The sequence below is a fragment of the Hipposideros armiger genome, unplaced genomic scaffold, assembly GCF_001890085.2.
Source record: "Hipposideros armiger isolate ML-2016 unplaced genomic scaffold, ASM189008v1 scaffold_316, whole genome shotgun sequence".
Classification (NCBI taxonomy): domain Eukaryota; kingdom Metazoa; phylum Chordata; class Mammalia; order Chiroptera; family Hipposideridae; genus Hipposideros; species Hipposideros armiger.
The window spans coordinates 1,006,471-1,023,863 of NW_017731666.1; the positions used below are offsets into that span (position 1 = coordinate 1,006,471).

At 45.8% G+C, this 17,393-nt stretch overlaps 1 protein-coding gene across 1 annotated transcript in view; it reads left to right on the top strand.

Moving 5' to 3' along the window:
- DNAJC11 (DnaJ heat shock protein family (Hsp40) member C11) overlaps positions 1-17,393 on the top strand; it is a 62,520-nt gene that overhangs the window by 19,115 nt on the left and 26,012 nt on the right. Inside the window, exons 2-4 of the mRNA XM_019660392.1 lie at positions 2,381-2,510; positions 5,643-5,716; positions 11,845-11,946. Coding sequence (XP_019515937.1) covers positions 2,381-2,510; positions 5,643-5,716; positions 11,845-11,946 — 306 coding nt within the window. The remainder of the gene's footprint in view (positions 1-2,380; positions 2,511-5,642; positions 5,717-11,844; positions 11,947-17,393) is intronic.

The following is a 17,393-nucleotide window of genomic DNA, read 5'->3' on the forward strand; positions in this document are numbered from 1 at the left end:
GGTAGCTGATTTTGGGAGTTATCACTTTTTGAGGGGTGTAAATGTCTAATCATTATGTTGTGTTTTGTACACCTGAAACTAATATAAAAAATAAAAATAAATTTTAAAAAATTGAATTGTGAGAATGCTAGCTAAAGTGATTAGATTCCTACTGCGTGCAGGCATTGTTAAGCACTTATATGTGTATTATCTCATCACGCCTCGCAATTGCTCTGGGAGAGAGGTGCTGCTGCCCACAGGTCCAAGATGAGAGAACAAAGGAGAAAGAGCTACATTTGTAAGCTTTGGCTGCGTGTCAGGCCCATATGAGGCACTGTTGTCACTATCTCCTTACATTCTCACACCCTACCTGAGAGTTATTATTGTCCCCTTTTGCAGATGAAAAAGCTAAGGGTCAGAGGGCTCATTTGCCTAAAGCCACAAAGCTTTGAAGTGACAGATCCGGTCTCCAAACACAGGCTATTTGGCGCCAAAGCCTGCCTTCTTAACCACTGAACTTGAAGGTTGGTGTATTACCACAGGGTACATTACCCAGGTGACCAGATGGAGAGAAAGGAAGGCTGTCACCTAAAAATGACCCAATAGTGTAATTCCCAAAGAGAAGATGGCGGAAAGAGACTAGTGCTAGAGCAAGGCAGACGTCCACCTAATTTTTGGAGGCAAAAGGATGCTAACAAGATCCTGACCCTTTTCCAGCGAAGGAGTTAATGGAAACTTTCAAGAACCTGCTGACTTCAAACACCACTGTGTGCAGATGAGCCTCTGTCTAAACAGGCAGCGAAGGTCTCCACGTCTGGCTTAAAGGACAGACTGAGTGGCCCGTGTCAGCTGTTTCTTTTGTGAACAACAGAATCATGTAAAGTTAGGAAGGCTCTTAGTGATCGTTCACCCAACCATCTACTCCTCAGACGAGGAGACCAGTCAGAGAGGCACCGGGCGCCCCCCTGCCCGCTGCAGTCACATTCATTGTCTTCCTCTCGTAGTTCTTCAGAATTCCTTGTTTAAAACTTCTGGTAAACCTGCACCCATTTCCTCGTATCTGAATAACTTATTTCAAGTATCTCCCACTAGAAAACATTTCAATGACATGCCAAAAATTATTACTAAAGTTTTGCCGTTTTCCATTGGTGAAAACTCAGTCCTGGAATTGGAAGATATTGAAAAATTGTGGAAATTATAGCAAACTATAGTTTAACGTTTTCCCTTATAACCTCTCTTGACTATGTCACTGACCGTCCTCCTTGTGGACCCGTGTTCCATCCAGAACCGGTGCTAGAGCACCGTTCGTCCCTGGCTTCCTCACCGGGACCTGCTCCCATTCCACTGCCCAGATGGCTGGTTTTTCGGGCCTTTGTGGCATGTTGTCAGTGACCCAGAAACATGCTTCTGTTTTCAGAATGGTGAGTGACCTCCCAGGATAAAATGGTTTTTACTTGACCAATCATCTGGAGAGAGCCTCCCATTCGGCATCACCCGATAGACCAAACTGGTCCCTGAGGCTGATAGAAAATCAGACATAATTTTCCCCAAAATAGACCCGAGGGGCCTGCCAGAGAGACTGTCCATGTTCCTGGCCTCTGAGGAAGCCTTTCTGAGTACTGGTGGCTGTGAGGCAGGCAAAGTAGATCCAGACTTTTATCATCAGCGTTTTCTTCCTTCCGTGTGGTGTGGTTAAAACGCACAGAGGCCATTATCTTCTTTGTGTCATTGTGCTCTGCGCTCTTACTGTTTTTCCCTCAAAGTGACTACTAAGGAGCTTTGGAGATTGTATGCGTTGGGTAGGGGCCTTTGGGGACCTGGGGGAGACTTGTTTTAACTATAGGATAGTGAAGCCTTTTAGTCTGCTTCACGTGCTGCCTTTCAGAAGGAGAGGTTGAATTAGAGGTATTTGTTTGGTTTTACAATTTTATTTATCTGTTTGACTTTTAAGGATGCGTATCCATTGAGTTTCCTTTGACAGGACACTGATTAAATGCATAGCCTTTCTGTCTAATGGTATATAGCTTTTTCGTTCTGAACAGAGAGTACCTTGGCATGATTTACTTCAAATAATTTGGGTTAAAGAGTAAGCGGGTCTCTGACATTTTCAGTTTCAGCTCGGACCCCATCGAACCACCACAAAGACACAGCTTTCTTTCCACCTGATAGCAGCATTTCCCAGCAAAACACAGTTGCTATTGATGTACATAGTTGATCACTTTATTAACTGTGGAAAAAAGAGGGCTTATTGCAATAATAAAACATAACTTCATTATATCCTGTGTGGAGAGAGCAAACACCTTGGAAAGAGGCTGACAAGTTCCCATTGCAGGACTGATTCTGATAACGGTAATATTTAAGTAGCATTGATTGCTCTCTGATTGGATTTTTCTTTCTGTAGGCCTCTTCTGAAGAGCTGAAAGCTGCCTACCGGAGGCTTTGTATGCTTTACCATCCCGACAAGCACAGAGACCCAGAGCTCAAATCACAGGCGGAACGACTGTTTAACCTTGTCCACCAGGCTTATGAAGGTCAGTGGAGGGCTTGGCTTCACAGAAATGCCCTGGTAGCAGGTATTCGATTTTTAAGAGACTTGATTTGTAGAGAATAGAAAAAGGGAGTCCTTAGAGGTATATAAAAGAGGTGGTTGGTTTAGTACGTTTTACTGACAGAGTCCTTTGAAACAGAAGTATTTTGCTTTGGAAATCAATATGTGTCCAGTAAGTAGAAAATGAGGATACAGGTGAAGCCAGAGCAGGGTCTGAATTACAGGGGAATACTCAAGTTTTAAATCGTTGACTAGTTTTCTTCCAAAGGGAATTCTTAGAGGTATAAAGGCTTGATCGTTACAGACAAGCTTTCTTTGTTCTCTTTTTTGTGTGTGAGGAAATGCAAGAGCATTTCTTTCGTCTGAAAGTGATTTTATTGGCTCTACTGTAGCATTCGGTTAAAGAAGGGTTCTAACAAAAGAAAGAAAATGATGTTAAGAAGGCGGACAGGAAATAGAATCAGGTAATTCAGATTTTTACAACTCCCTCTTCTGTATTTCAGAAAGAGTATTTTATGACATATTTGTTTAGAAAATATGGAAGTCATTAATAGTTACAATTCCTGTTTGAGATGATGAAGAAGTTCTAGAAATAGCAGTGGGTACACAACATTGTGAATGTACCTAATGCCACCAAATTGTACACTTAAACATGGGTAAAATGATTGGTTTTATGTTACATATATTTTGCCACAATTTTATTTTTTATTTTTTTATTTTTTATTTTTTATTTTTTTTAGCTGAGCCATCCTGCTACCTGATGGCAGCTCAGCGGCTGCTCAGCTCGGGCTGGACTCGAACCGCTGTTGCTCAGAGCTCTGCCACAATTTTAAAACTAAACAATTTTCAAATATTAAATCCCTCTTAGAATAATGCTGAGTAAAGTAAGTTGTTTATTCTAGAGCCATTTGGTGATTCATTCCTTAATTAGACCAAAAATTATAATAGTTCATGTGTTTCTTTACAAAATAAAGACTTTTCATTATAGGCATAAAAATATATGCTCTATTTCACTTCACATTTGTACCAAAAAATTAGATAGATTTTAATGACCAGTAAAACTCAGGCCATGGCTTATGATATGTGCGGTGTTTGCATTGTGTCTGCACCAAATTTCATTCTATTTGGACCACTTATATGGTGGTCCTGACCAAAAGCTTGTTTGATTGATTCTGTTGACTAAATGGCCGCATTGATTTTACTGTTGTCTAAATTACCCACATACCTGGTGCAGATCATTGTGGGGATTGGGGAAGAAGGAAGAACTGGAAACCCTCCCAGTGCTTGTGAAAACGCTGCTGCAGCAGTCCTGGCCCCCGTGTTAGCCTGACGGGGGGCTAAAGTAAAGTAGTGAATAAAGTCCTTATTAAATCCTAGGGATTATTAACGTGAGAACTTGGGTGCCCATGTTTTCCAATGGTCAGCGTTTCTTTCTTCCCCATTAGATTTGAATATGGATAGAACACATTACATCGTTTTTTAATTAGGCCTAAAAATATATAGAAAGTCTCAGGGGAGAAAAGATTCAAAGGTCTTGAACAGAAATTGACAGAGTAAAGGAGGAAGATAATGACTGTTAGCTTTGCTGGCATTTAAATTTGGTTCGGGTATCCTTTGAATAGCCCACAGCCTTATTGAAAAATCTTTTTCTGATGAGCCTCTGGTGATGTGGCCACCATCATAGTGACAGGTGTCTGTGTCTTTTTTTTTTTTAAAGATTTTATTGGGAAATTGGGGGAGGGGAACAGACAAATTGCTGTTGTTTTGTTCTTCAGTTGAGTTGTGGAGGATGTCTCTTCACTGGCCCATGTTGGTATTATCATTGTGCTCTTCCCAGGTGAGGCAGATCAGTCGCTGGCCACTGGACGGCCACTCATGGCGGCTCTTGGCAGCTCATGCTGGCTGCCAGCCACTCATGGTAGCTTATGGCAGCCCACTGCAGCAGGGGCTGCAGCCTACGCCATCGCCAGCAACTCACGGCAGCCCAGCTCCAGGTCGAGCTGCTGCTAACCATCTTAGCTGTAGAGGGCAATGTCACTGGCCCCCATGTGGGATCCGAACCGGGGCCCTGCTGCTCAGAGCTGGCGTCCCAAGTTAGCTCTTAACCAACATGCCACTCGGCTGGCCCTGTCTGTGTCTTTTAAAATGATTTACAAACAAAGAGGAGAGACCCCCCCCTCCTAAAAAAAAAACATAGATTGTCCTAGGAATTAGTGAAACGCTATAGAGTAAATAATAAATCAGATTTTTCTAGTATCAGCCTGTCTCTAGTTTTACATTAAGCTTCTTTAAAAACTGGAATTAACTCTTTCAAGCCAAGGGTACTTTATAGAGTGTGGTGGAAACATAACGAAATTCTTTTTAAAACAACTGTTCTTAGGCCGGCTGAGTGCCGCATTGGTTAAGAGTTGGCTTGGGACGCCAGCTCTGAGCATCAGGGCTCTGGTTCGGATCCCACATGAGGGCCAGTGACGCTGCACCCTCTACAGCTAAGATGGTGAACAACAGCTCGACCTGGAGCTGGGCTGCCATGAGTTGCCAGCGACAGCGTAGGTTGCAGTGGGGCTGGCCAGCAGCTGGTGTGAGCTTTCGTGAGCTGCCTTGAGCCGCCATGAGTGGCCGTCCAGTGGCTGGCAAGTGACTGCCTCACCTGGGAAGAGCGCAATGATAATACCAACATGGGCCAGTGAAGCGACGTCCTCCACAATTAGATTGAAGAACAAAAGGACAGCAACTTGTCTGTTCCCCTTCCCCGATTCCCTAATGCTGTTCCTCTCCCCCAATTCTCCAAAAAAATCTTTAAAAACAAAACAAAAAAAACCCCTGTTCTTTAGCAATACGAGGGTCAGCGCAGATTCCTACGAGGTGTGCCTCACAATTAGAGTGGCTTGGACATGAAAATCGGGGGTTTCTCATTTGGAGCCACTTTTCAACATGGCCTAGATTGGCTCTGAAAAGCGTTTAGGAGGAAGGACACATAGGGAATGAAAAGCGTCTCCAGGAAGACTGTGGTGGGACAGGGAAGAACAGAAGGTGAGGGACTTGCTGGGTGATGTTGTCAGGACCGAAGAGTGAATTCTGTATGTTGTAAACATGTCTCTTCTTTGGTTTGCAGTGCTCAGTGATCCCCAGACCAGGGCCATCTATGATATTTATGGGAAGAGAGGACTGGAAATGGAAGGATGGGAGGTAAGAAACTGCGCCTGGTGTCCCAGAAGGATCATTAAACAACTACATGACAGTCACCCCCACGTCCCCAACCTGAGATGACATCTTTGAGAATGTTTGAAGACACCGAGTCCCCTCCTTGCCTTGTGTTTGGTTTAAGAGATCGAGTTCTGGGCTTGGGCAAGTCAGTCATCTACCTTGTCGTCCGTTTCCCAACCTGTCGAGTGAAAAGTAAGAGGAGTAGATAGACTAGACCAGCAATTATTAACCCGAGTGAGGGAGCAGGTCAGCCGAGGGGGATGGAAGACAGTTTCTGCAAGGGTGCAGTTCCGCATCCGCACACACTTCCTTCCACCCTCCACGCTCTGGGCCTCTCTCTCCACCTTAAGTTATGAGTAACTGCATTTAGGAAGTGTTTCTGTTGGGAACGGGTTGTCATGTGAACAAAATGGAAGCAGAGAAAAGTTGAGGGTGACTGGATTCAATTGTCTAAAATGACCCATCCAGCGCAGATGAAGTATGATATGAGAACGTTACCAAATAGAGTGAGTAAAACAAAATAGTAGATACTAAGTATCTGTGAGGTAGGTGACCTGGGCAGCCATGCTGTGTAAGCACAATCCCTAAAATTCAGAAGATGCCGTTTTCTTGCACTCTGCCGCCGACTAGCCTTAGAGCCTTGGGCAAGTCATTGGAGCGCTTTGTATGGCCATGTTATTATCTGGAAAATGCAGATGAATATAAGTTGTAAAATGCCAAATTGCTCTAAGCACGTGTAGGTGTTATTAATTAGTTTCATTAAAGAAACTTGGCTCTGATACCTAAGAAATTTTGGTCGGCTGTTAGCATTAAATTGACTATCATCGAGTTATTTTTTGTATCATCATGTAAGATTTGCCTTGAATCTTTTGGTATTTAATCTCAAACCTGTATGCCCGTCTCTTGTGAAAACCTTCTAAAGGCCTTCGGATAAGGGGTAGAGATACGTGAAACAGGGTTCTGTGGTTCTTTCCACTACTGCTTAATATCGGTGGCTCGTGGGTCATATGCAGCCTATAGCCATGTTTTGGTTGGCCACACAGTAATTGTAGTTGCTGACATTTAAAACTTGGGAGGTTTCACGTAAAAACCCAGCCTTTTATCTTCTCTTAAGAAATCAGAAGATCTGGCAACACTGTACCTGAATTCAGAGTTGGGGGACAGCGTCTGCCCTTTAGTCTGTGCCGTGCTGTCCAGCTTGTCCCAGCCCCCACCACTCCCTGCTGTTTCATCTGGCCCTTCACTCATCCACGCACCACCCCTGGCTGCACCGTGCATTTGGTTTCTGGCCTTTGGCTCAGTGGGAATAGCAGTGCTTCTTGTCAAATTAGTTCATTGTAGCTAAATGTGAACTCTAATAAGCTTAGCATTTTTCATCCTAAAAAGAAAACAAAATCCTGTTTATATACTAGCTTTCTGCTCACACTTTACGTATCACTTGAAAATGCCACTCTTTTTTCCGAGGACATGGGTTGGTTACATTTTTTCACGGCGGCAGTCAGGGCCCCTGAAAAGCTGTAGGCCTCTCTTACACTCCCCACTTCCGGGTCTGGGTGTTTGATTCCCAGCAACGTTGTCCTGACTCTTGTGGATAACGTCTTCCTGGCAAAAGACTGCATACTTTCCCATCGCCCAACCAAATTACCTCCCCATTAGAAACAAGCAAAACCACACACACAGTAGTGATTCTAAAAGTATGTAGGCAGTCACAGATGGTGACTAGATGAGTGTTTATATTCATATTTTTTAGTAAACTGCTTTAAGGAAATCAAGTTCTCATCAATCAGGATTGGTTTTGTTTTTGTTTTTGTTTTTTGCATTGGTACTAAGCCTAAGATAAAAATGCCTTCAAGGAAGACTACATGAGGACACCTCGCCAGACACGTACCCACAGGGATAGCGGTGCCTAACATACGACAGGAAAATCAGCCCATGGTCCACACTGAGGGAGAAGTCGCACTGACCCTGAGCGCATCGTGTGGAGCTGGCCTCTTCCTCCAAGGACAGCTCCAGCTGGTGGCTTGTTTTCTAGAATTCTCCCACTTCAGCCAGAGCCTCTGCCCCACTGACCACGTGTCTGTTAGTCTAACCGTCCAGTTAGTCACTGTTAAAACCCCTGGTGCCTGAGATGCCAAAGCACTCCGCAGACACAGCCTGCTCCCTGCCCCAGTGCTGGGATCACCCCTTTCTGTCGGTGAAATGGAGCCCCTTTCGATTGTGTAAAGTATTGGCTCTGTTTTCAGTCACGAGGTTAAGTTTTCAGACTTTTTTTTTAACCTTCAGGAGATTATCGTTCTCTGGCAGGATTCCAAAGGAATGACACACAACCATTCCCAACTTGTAAAACCGGCCATTTTGGTTCTTGAAGTTGGTTAGCGAGTGGTGTTCGTGCAGATGCCCACGCTGAAAATGAAATCGTTCTCTTCTTCAGGGTGACGCAAGTCCAGCTGTGAGCTGTGAATGCTTTGACAGTGTTGCATCTGGTGACAGCTAGCAAGTGGGATGGGAACCATGTGACTTAGATAGCTCTCTCCGATGTTACATCAGTTAGGAGAGCACCCCTTGGCCCAGATCAGCCACAGTTTCGCTTTTGTCTGCAGTCCTTTACGTTATGCATATGTCACTTTTCCCTGGGACTCTGTCATCAGTCTTACAGGGTCTAAGAAAGTCAGCCTGCATTTAGGGCTGTAATGTGCCCAAGGTTATCAAAACTGGGACTTGGACGCTCACGGATTGGAGGAGACATGGTGACTAAATGCAGCCTTGGATCCTGGAACATAAAAGCGATGTTAGTGGAAAAACTAGTGAAATCCAGAAAGTCCAGGTTTAGTTAATAGGAATCTACTAATGTTGGTTTCTTAGATTTGACAGATGTCCCGAGGTTATGTGAGATGATAACGGGAAGCTGGGTGAAAGGTGTACAACTTCCTGTGCTATCTTTGCAACTGTTGTAAATAATTTTGAAAACTTTTTCCAAAATCAAAGTTGACTAGGTAGAGTCAGAATTTTCAAACCAGACGACACCTCAGGCATCATGTAGTGTAATCCCCCATTTAGGGCAAGAAACTGAAGCTTGGAAAGGTGAGGTGACTTACCTGAGGTCAGAGGTGGTGTCAGGGAGCCTGGTTTCTACCCTCTTCCCTGCATGTCACCGCACTTTCAGAGATCTCTGTTCCCCTCTTCCACAGTTCAGTTCGTTTCCCTGGCCAGCACAGGGATAGCTGGTGGAAGGGGAAGGGGAGCAGTCCAGGTGTTAGATTACAGGTAGAGGAGCTAACTGCATGGGCTGCATATGATACACTGTTAATGAAAACATTAAAACTGTCTGGGATTTATCAACTGTAATGCAGCTTAGGATGCTGTGTTCTTGGATGCTTGTGTCTAAGGGTTACTGAGGTTGGGGAAACAGTGACTGGCCGCTGGCTGAGTCGTCTTCCGTTCTCTTAGGCTCCTTCACCGCTCTCTGGGTAAAGAAGGACATAAATAATCAGGGGTGTCGGGCCTGCGGGAGCCGGAGTGAGGTGTCCAGCCCTGCCGAGTTCTTCATGCTCTAGAGAGGCCCGCACTTGACTTGACAGTTAGCTCTGATTATGCACCAACTATGTGCAAACCTTAAAATACGACTAGAAATGGAATGAATTATCACCTTTGCAATATTTGCCTCTTTAGCTTATCACAGAGTGTGGCAGAGAGAAAGTAATTTGCAGCTTTTAATTCAGTCGGCAAAGGTCAGACAGCGAGAAGTCCTGAAAACAAATTTTGTTCTGCTCTGGTCTCTGTGGGATCTGGTACCTTCCAGCCTTTTAATTCCTGGAGTCTTACAAATCTGTTTACTTTAAAAAAAATCAGTATTGGGGCATATTCATGGAGTATATATCACTGGTTAAAGTTAGGGCTAATCATTCTTTTTTTTTTTTTTTAAGATTTTATTGGGGAAGAGTAACAGTGTGTTTTTCCAGGACCCATCAGCTCCAAGTCAAGTAGTTCCAATCTAGTTGTGGAGGGCGCAACTCAGTCAAGTCCAGCAGTTGTTTTTTTCAATCTAGTTGTGAGCGCGCAGCCCACCATCCCCATGTGGGAATCGAACCGGCAACCTTGTTAAGAGCACGCGCTCTAACCAACTGAACTAACCGGCTGCCCAGGGCTAATCATTCTTAACACTAGCCTCCTGCTGAATAGAATATTCAGTAGGAAATCTTTCATCCAGATAGAACAGCCCATGACTCTGGGCCCTGTGGAGGAAGCGCTTCCTGTGCAGACCCCCCCTTCCTTAGTAATGAGTCACTTTTGTCACTGTTGGCAGGGGTCCGAGTAAGTTGTGGTTCCAGAGTCACAGATCCACCGACTTGGGGTTTAGGAGTCACGAACGATTTTTAAACTATTTCAATCCTTTTTTCTTCATCTTCAAGGTGTAATGGAAAAGTTGATTACCTGCATTGCCCTAAAGCTCTTTTATTTTTTTCTTTTGATGAAGGGAGAGGCTGAGAGGAGATTGAGAAGATAGTGCAAGCTTTGAAAAGCTGTACCTCGCTTTTTGTCCCAGAGGGGGCGACCTTGGGGCAGTGAAAGTGCCATAATGGGTGCACATGCCCTCCCTGTTTTCACGAACTGGCAGAGTGAGCTTGCCTTTTCACTTCAGTGTAACCGATTCACAAAGCACTCATTGTCATGCCGCTAAGGACTTGCAGTTTTGGGGTGGTTTTAACAGTGTTTTTATTTTAACACTTCCTTGAAAAGGACCACCTTCCCCTTTTTTAGTAATTAGTGATTTACACTGGGTTATTAGAGGAGGAAATGTTTTCACTATTATTTTCTGTGTACTCCTGAAAGCTTTAGTGAACAAATTTCTCAAAAGTAGTTTTGGATAGATCAGCCAATTTTTGCATTTGTTTTTCTGTATTGCTGAACAATAAGATCAAGTTGCACAGAACCTATCCTGTGACCTCATTTATGTTAAACTATATACACTTACATACATACGCATAGAAGATTTTTGGGAAGATAGATAAAAAATTAAGTGTTGGCCTGTGAGAAGAGCGAGGGTGGTGTAGGGGAAATTGTACTTTTTCCTTCGTATCCTCCTGTACTGCTTTGATTTTTTTTTGCTGTAAGCATGTATTTTTAAAAATAATTTTTTTAAACTTGTGATTTCCAAGATAGCTTTTTCTCACATCTTCTACCTTTTTTAGATGTTCTTTGAGCAGCCCCAAGACGTCCCTGTATTTCTCCCACTGAGACAAGGCGTGCTATTTGGGCTTTTCTCCTCTCTCATCCATCTAACGACGTCAGTCATGTCTGTCCTGTTCCCGCCCTCCGTGCGTCTCCCAGGCGGGAGAATTGGGGGCCCTTAGAAATCACGTAGTGCAGTTTCCTCTTTCAAGGATGTGGCATCTGAGGTCCACAGTGGCCTTTCCCTGCCTCTGAAATCTCAACTAGATTGTCTTCCTTTCATGATGAGCTAAGAAAGGCCAAGGTGAGGTGCCATATTGTCTCATGGATGTGACATCATTGTCACCCCTGAGTGTTATGGTGGTCTCTGTTTGGTCTCTGAGCATCGTTTATACCAAATGTAACTGATATCATACATCCTGAGGTTCATATTGTATTGTAGGGGGAAGAGTGCCATGATTTGAAAAACAGCCAGACTTGAGGGTGTTCAGAGGGCATCTCCAGTGATGGCCCAGCACACCGGGAGAGGTGGCAGTGCCGCCGTGGACAGCTTTGCCTTCATTTTGATGTTGAACCCTTGTTACCTCGGACTTGTTAGGAACTCTTAACTGTGAGGCTTAAGGTGACGTTTTCTTTGGAAGATTCCTGCAGCCTCAGAGATAAGTTACTAAATGAAGAAAATACTGCTTACGTCTCTCTGGAGACCATGACGTTGGGATTGACCAGGGCCCAGGACTGAGTGGCTGTGACGATGAACCTCACTTCACCAGGGCCTGGAGTAGAAACTCATCGTTGTCCCGTTGACGTTTCTCAAAGTCCGGGGAGAAAGGAATGGCCGGCCCCTGGGCAACACGTGCACACAAGTCAACGACCAGCGCTCTGTGGTGGGTTCCTCACTTCCTGGGTCCGTAACTGTCCTCTCCTCTTGATTCTGCCCACAGGTTGTGGAAAGGAGGAGAACGCCCGCCGAAATTCGAGAAGAGTTTGAGCGGCTGCAGAGAGAGAGGGAGGAAAGGAGGCTGCAGCAGCGTACCAACCCCAAGGTGAGCCGGGCCCGGCCCTGACAGGGCCCGCAGGGCGGTGTGATCGAGGACAGGTCCGGGATGGTAGGTGCTTGCGGTTGAAAAAGTAGCAACGTGCAGATGTGAACCATTGGGAGGGAAGAGAAAGACTCCGCGTGTTTCCCGGAAGCTGAGGACATTTCCCAGGCAGAAACATGGGCTCGCTCGCCGAGACTGTTTCCTCTGCTCATGCCTCCCTGAACCCTTACCATTGGAAAGCAGTTAGAGGACAGTGTCAGGGAGTGACAGCCACCCAAGCACGCGCTGAGGCAACAGGACGCCTCGCAGCAGTCAGAATACGGAGTAATACAGACTTCGTTACACGGGGCCCATACTTCATCACCCCAGGACAGCAGGGATGCGGACACCCGTCACCAGCCTGGTTGGGCAGTGAGGAGGGGACTCTCTGGAACCAGTCACATCCCTGATGGAAGCTGAGTCCTATAATCCAGTGACGCTCCTGAGGCTGAGAGTTCCTTTTTAGTCCTGCGTATGGTATCTTTTTCCTTTGATTTCTTAGGGAAGCAGATTGTTCTGAGTGCGGCCCCAGCCCTGTAGCAAATAGGATATCTCGGTCAGTTTGAGATGCCATTGGTACCAAATGGCTAATTGAACATGGTCCGGTGCTCCTGCTCAGCTGTGTTTAATAAAGGGACTCAGCAGCTGGGCTCCGTCAGGGTGGCCCGGCAGGCAGCCTGAAATCTACAGAACAAACGCTAGCTTCCAACTGGGAAGCTTGATAATATGAACTTCTGATCAAATGCATTCTAGAAAGTGAAAGGCCCCTATAGCATTTAGAGGACTGTATATTCAGAACACGCCCATCTGTTTGAATCCTGCATTTCAGAGTATATTCATAAATGCCAGCCTCTCCTTTCCACCCACCCGTCCCTCCAGCAGATGATGGCTTCAGCAGTGCACAGTTATCTTTTGGTCAGATGGAGGGAGAGAACTGAGTCACTGGCTGAACCAGCTCAGGGAGTGTGAGATAATTGGGAGAGTTGAAAATCTCCGAGGCGCCCTAACCAGTGGGTTCCTTTCTTGGATCTCCCGGCTGGGGGCCGGGGGCCAGTGCTCTGGGGGCAGGTCTGGTCTGAAAGGTCGGCGTTGGCAGATGGGGGTGGGAGCAGGCCGTGGCTCTGGTGTCTTTGCTGTCTGGCTGGATTTTGCTGCATCGGAGCAATGAAGGGGAAAAGGACATCACAGTAGCCTGAGCCTCTGTGTCCTGTGATAAAATAAGCCATCTGGGTGTGCACAGTGATTGCTTATTGGGATTCTATGGAAATGTGTCTCCGGGCCATGTTCTGTGGAATGAGGGAGCACAGCTGTGACCATTTCACGTGGGCATGCGAGCTATTGTGAAATTCCCAGTACTCTGCTACTTCCATAAACTGCTTCCAAATAAATAAGACATTTCTAACCACAAATGCTGACTGATAACCAGATGTTGGCTATGCAGCATTTTGAAGAGAGGTTTTGAGCTGGATCTCTTATTCCATTTCCGAGTGTTTTGCTTTCCAATATGAACAGAAGGGTTGGGAACATCCTCATCCTTAGAGGAAAGCGATGATTTCCTCTTTTCGGGAGACCGTAAGGAGAAGGATGCTTCCAATGGTCATGGCTGAGCACTGGCCTATCACCCGGACCCCCACAAAGGATCCCAGCTTGTAGGGGATCGGCAGACGAGCAACATTTGTGATACTGCCATCTGAAACTTGGATGGATAGTTTGCTCCATTTTCATCAAGAGTTTGGTGCCAGGGACTTTTCAGTAGGATGTGTGTACCAAGAACTGGCAGAAAGGTCGAGTGGGGGAAATCGTAGGTTAGAAATACTGACTCTGACACAGTGACGCAGACGCAGACCGAACCGTTTGACCTACACGTGGTTCTCTCATTTATAAAATGAGGGTATCTGTCCTCACTGTCACACCAAGTTGTTAAACGCTTGAGGAAAATGACATAGGTGTTCATTTACTGGAGAAAGACAAGCCTGCTAAGTGAATGCAAAGTGGCGCTAGAGACCAAGGTGAGGGTAAGGACTTAGTTTTGTTTCAGTGGGAGCTACTTGTCTTGGTCAGGCAATTCCCTGGCTCGAGGTGGCTGGGTTTGGGTGGGGTCTGTCTGCTGGGATTGGCAAATGGCCCTCTGATGTCAGCCTTCTCCTGTGGCTGAGCCCCAGTGCGGTTACAGTGTGGCGATTCGCCTGTGGGACCTGGGAGAGGTGAGTGGAGTCCCCAGCTCCAGTGTGTGTCTTGGTGGCACACACAGACACACACACAGACACACGCACACATAGGCTGGCAGCAGCGAGGTAGAGCTTTCCACTTGGAGTCTAGAGCCCTGGATTGGGGTTCGGATTCCGCCCTCCAGTTCTGTGTCCTGGATCAGGTCCCTTCAGCCGTCACTCACTTTCTTTCTGTGTGAAATGCGAGATTTGCCACGAGGCCCACAGCTTGGGGGTCAGAAGTCCCAAAGTCCCTGGTTTAATTGCCTGATTTCTGCCTTTGCTGCGTGGGAATGAACTCCTCTGTGTTTCCTGCGTGAAGGGGTCTGGAGCCTCCAGAAACGTCCACACTGACCTGCTGTGGGGGAGGGGATTTGTGGCTGGACTGTGTGTGAGCAGAATGTAATGGGACCACCTGGCCATCCTACCTCCGTCGGGAAGATCCCCATTGTATTGGCTTCCTCCGCCTGCATTTCTTGCCTCTTAGAGACTGAGGTCATGCAGTGGGGCTCCTCTGAGCTGTGCTCACTTCGCATTAGTCATTGTCATTCCTTTCTTGCTAACACCCATAAATCTTAGCCCTCTGTGGACGGCGGCCACTGTAAGAGTCTTTGAGGACGAGGAGGTCTCAGGCAGCGCTGTGGGGCGTGGTTACTGCCTTTTCAGCGAACTTGTCCAGACCCCGTGTGAGGCAGTGTCCAGTTGAGGATGGTTTGGGGGCTTGACTGTCTCTGAGGGTGTAGGCTGCTTGCTTTCTTGACCCTGTTATGTCACAGTGTCATGAAGATGGTCACAGTGTTACCTGGACCGCTCCGTTCTCCTTTCGCTAGGACAGAGGTTGGTATAAACTCCCTGGCAAGACCTCCTTTCTGGGCTTAGAGAGGCCATCTTATCAGTGTGGTTCCTGTACCAGCTTAAAAACACAATTCAGCTCTATCAGAAAAACATTAAATACTCTATCAAGGAAGACACATAACCATAAAAATATTTTTAAACCCCAAACTGTTTCCATAAAGATGTATGAGTCCGTTACTCAGTTATTTGTAAAGGATTTTTTCTAAGGTTTGTCTGGGTGGCCGTGGCTAATGAGTATAGGCATCAGTGTGAGCCTGTGCTATGACTTCAGTCTGTTCTGTGGGAGCAGCCCTGATGTCAGAAACTGACTCAACTTGGCTGGCAGGAAAGTCGTGCGGAAGAAAAGCTGTTGGAACCCACATGCTTGTTGTCCTCAATGGCAGGAAGAGTGATTTACCGTGTGCAGAAATGGGCTGCTGCTGAAATGGAAGAAATCAGAAGTTGTCATGGAAGGAGAAGTGCCCGAGTCTGGGCGAGAGCTGCTCCATAAAGCGGAGTCTCTGGGAAGAGCAGAGGTGGCTGGCTGTGTGGAAGGCACAGAGGAAGCTGTTTCCATGGGTGCGAGCTGGGGACTGTCCACCCCATTCTGTCAGCATGATCACTTATCAACAAGGTGTCAGAACTAAAGGCTACTGTTTATACAGGGCGGAGACTGGGGGCCGGCGGGGTGGGTGGGTAGTGACTGGGACCGAATTGTCCCTAGACACGCTGGTTAGTTTGGGTTTTGGTCCTCCAGAACATTGGAGAAGACAGGTGCCGACTGATCTCAGATAGGAGGAGCGTGGCGAGGGTCTCACAAGAGCCCCCCAGGGGTTCATCAGCTATAGTAAAGCGAGCACATTTCTCATCGCCTCAACGCAGTTGCCTCCCTTGGTGGACTTTTCAGTCAGTAACTGGCTACTACTGAGACTGCTTGACAGAAATTCCTCGCATTATCCTTATGGCCAGATACAGGAACATAAACGTGGAAGTAATTCAGAGCAGAAATTCTGCTCAAAGAGGATCCGTCGATGGACACACTGTCTCCAACCTGGTGAGGAGCCCCTCATCTGGGAGAAGGGCCCTGGCTTGGCATGCTCAGAATTTCCGAGTGAGGTCAAGGGAGATGTGTTTGTCCCATTCAAAGGTGACACAAAGCAGAAGGATAAAACCAAGATTCTAAAAGACCCCAGTGGGCTAGAATGGAGGGGATAAATGTGCTAGCTAAGAAGGGGCATCAGGCTGGGGAACGGTGGTCCTTAATTGACTCGCTGATGTAAGATTGGCAGCAAGAGCGCAGAACCAACAGCCGGAAGCTGATTTCGGCCTGATGTCAGGAGCACTGCACATGGCGGCCGCTGGGGATTCATGGAAACTGCACCTTTTCACTGTCTCACTGACGATTTTTCACTGGTGTCACATTGCATGTAAAGGACCATAGAGAATTTGTCATTACCGCTGTCATTTTATCATTCTCTGATAGCAGAATTAGGTGCCCCCAAACAAGGGTCGGCCAGCTGTGTGACCTGCCATCTGGTTTTGTCCAGCCCAGGAGCTAAGAATGGTTTTTATTACATTTTTAATGGTTTTTAAGAAATCAAAAGAAGGGTAATAATTTGTGACACCTAAAAATGATACGATATTCAAATTTTTATGTCCATAAATAAAGTTTTATTAGAACCCAGCAAAGCTCATTCATTTACATATTACCTGAGGCTCTTTCATACTGCAACCTAAGACGTATTTTCAACAGTAGTTGTCCACAAATCCTAAAATATTCTGTGGCCCTTTCCAGGAAAGGTTTTGACAATCCTGCTCTAAGAATGTGCCAGTAGCAGGGGGAAAAAGAAAATGCTTTAAAAGTTTCATGGTTTGGACTTGATAGCAGAGATTTCTTAAAAGCATTTTCCTTTGTAAACTTTTTATTTAAAAAATGGGATTTAATAACAGTTTAATAATAGAAAGGCATGAACTTGCATATGTTCAATTAGAAGTTGCTGATAAAAATCTAACCCATTAATTTATTCAATGTTAGTGTTCTGTTTTTTTTTTTTCCTCGATCCTTTTTGATCCTCTATGGAAATTCAAATCTGACTTTTATTCCTCTCAAAGGTGTTGTGACTTCTCATTGTATAAAAGTATATTATCTTGAAAGTGAAAATGAATTGGAAGTTGCAGCCAAACCCCTGCTTGGCATGTAGAGAAGAAACCTGGTTCTGGTACTGAGATCAGTCCATTCCCAACAGGTTATTTCCTGGAGATGGAAGGTAGGCACCTCTCCACTCTCTGAAATACTAAGAGACATATCTTTGTAAACTCAAAACAACCTGGTCCGTCACTCAGGGACGGTCCGTCACTCCCTGGGACAGT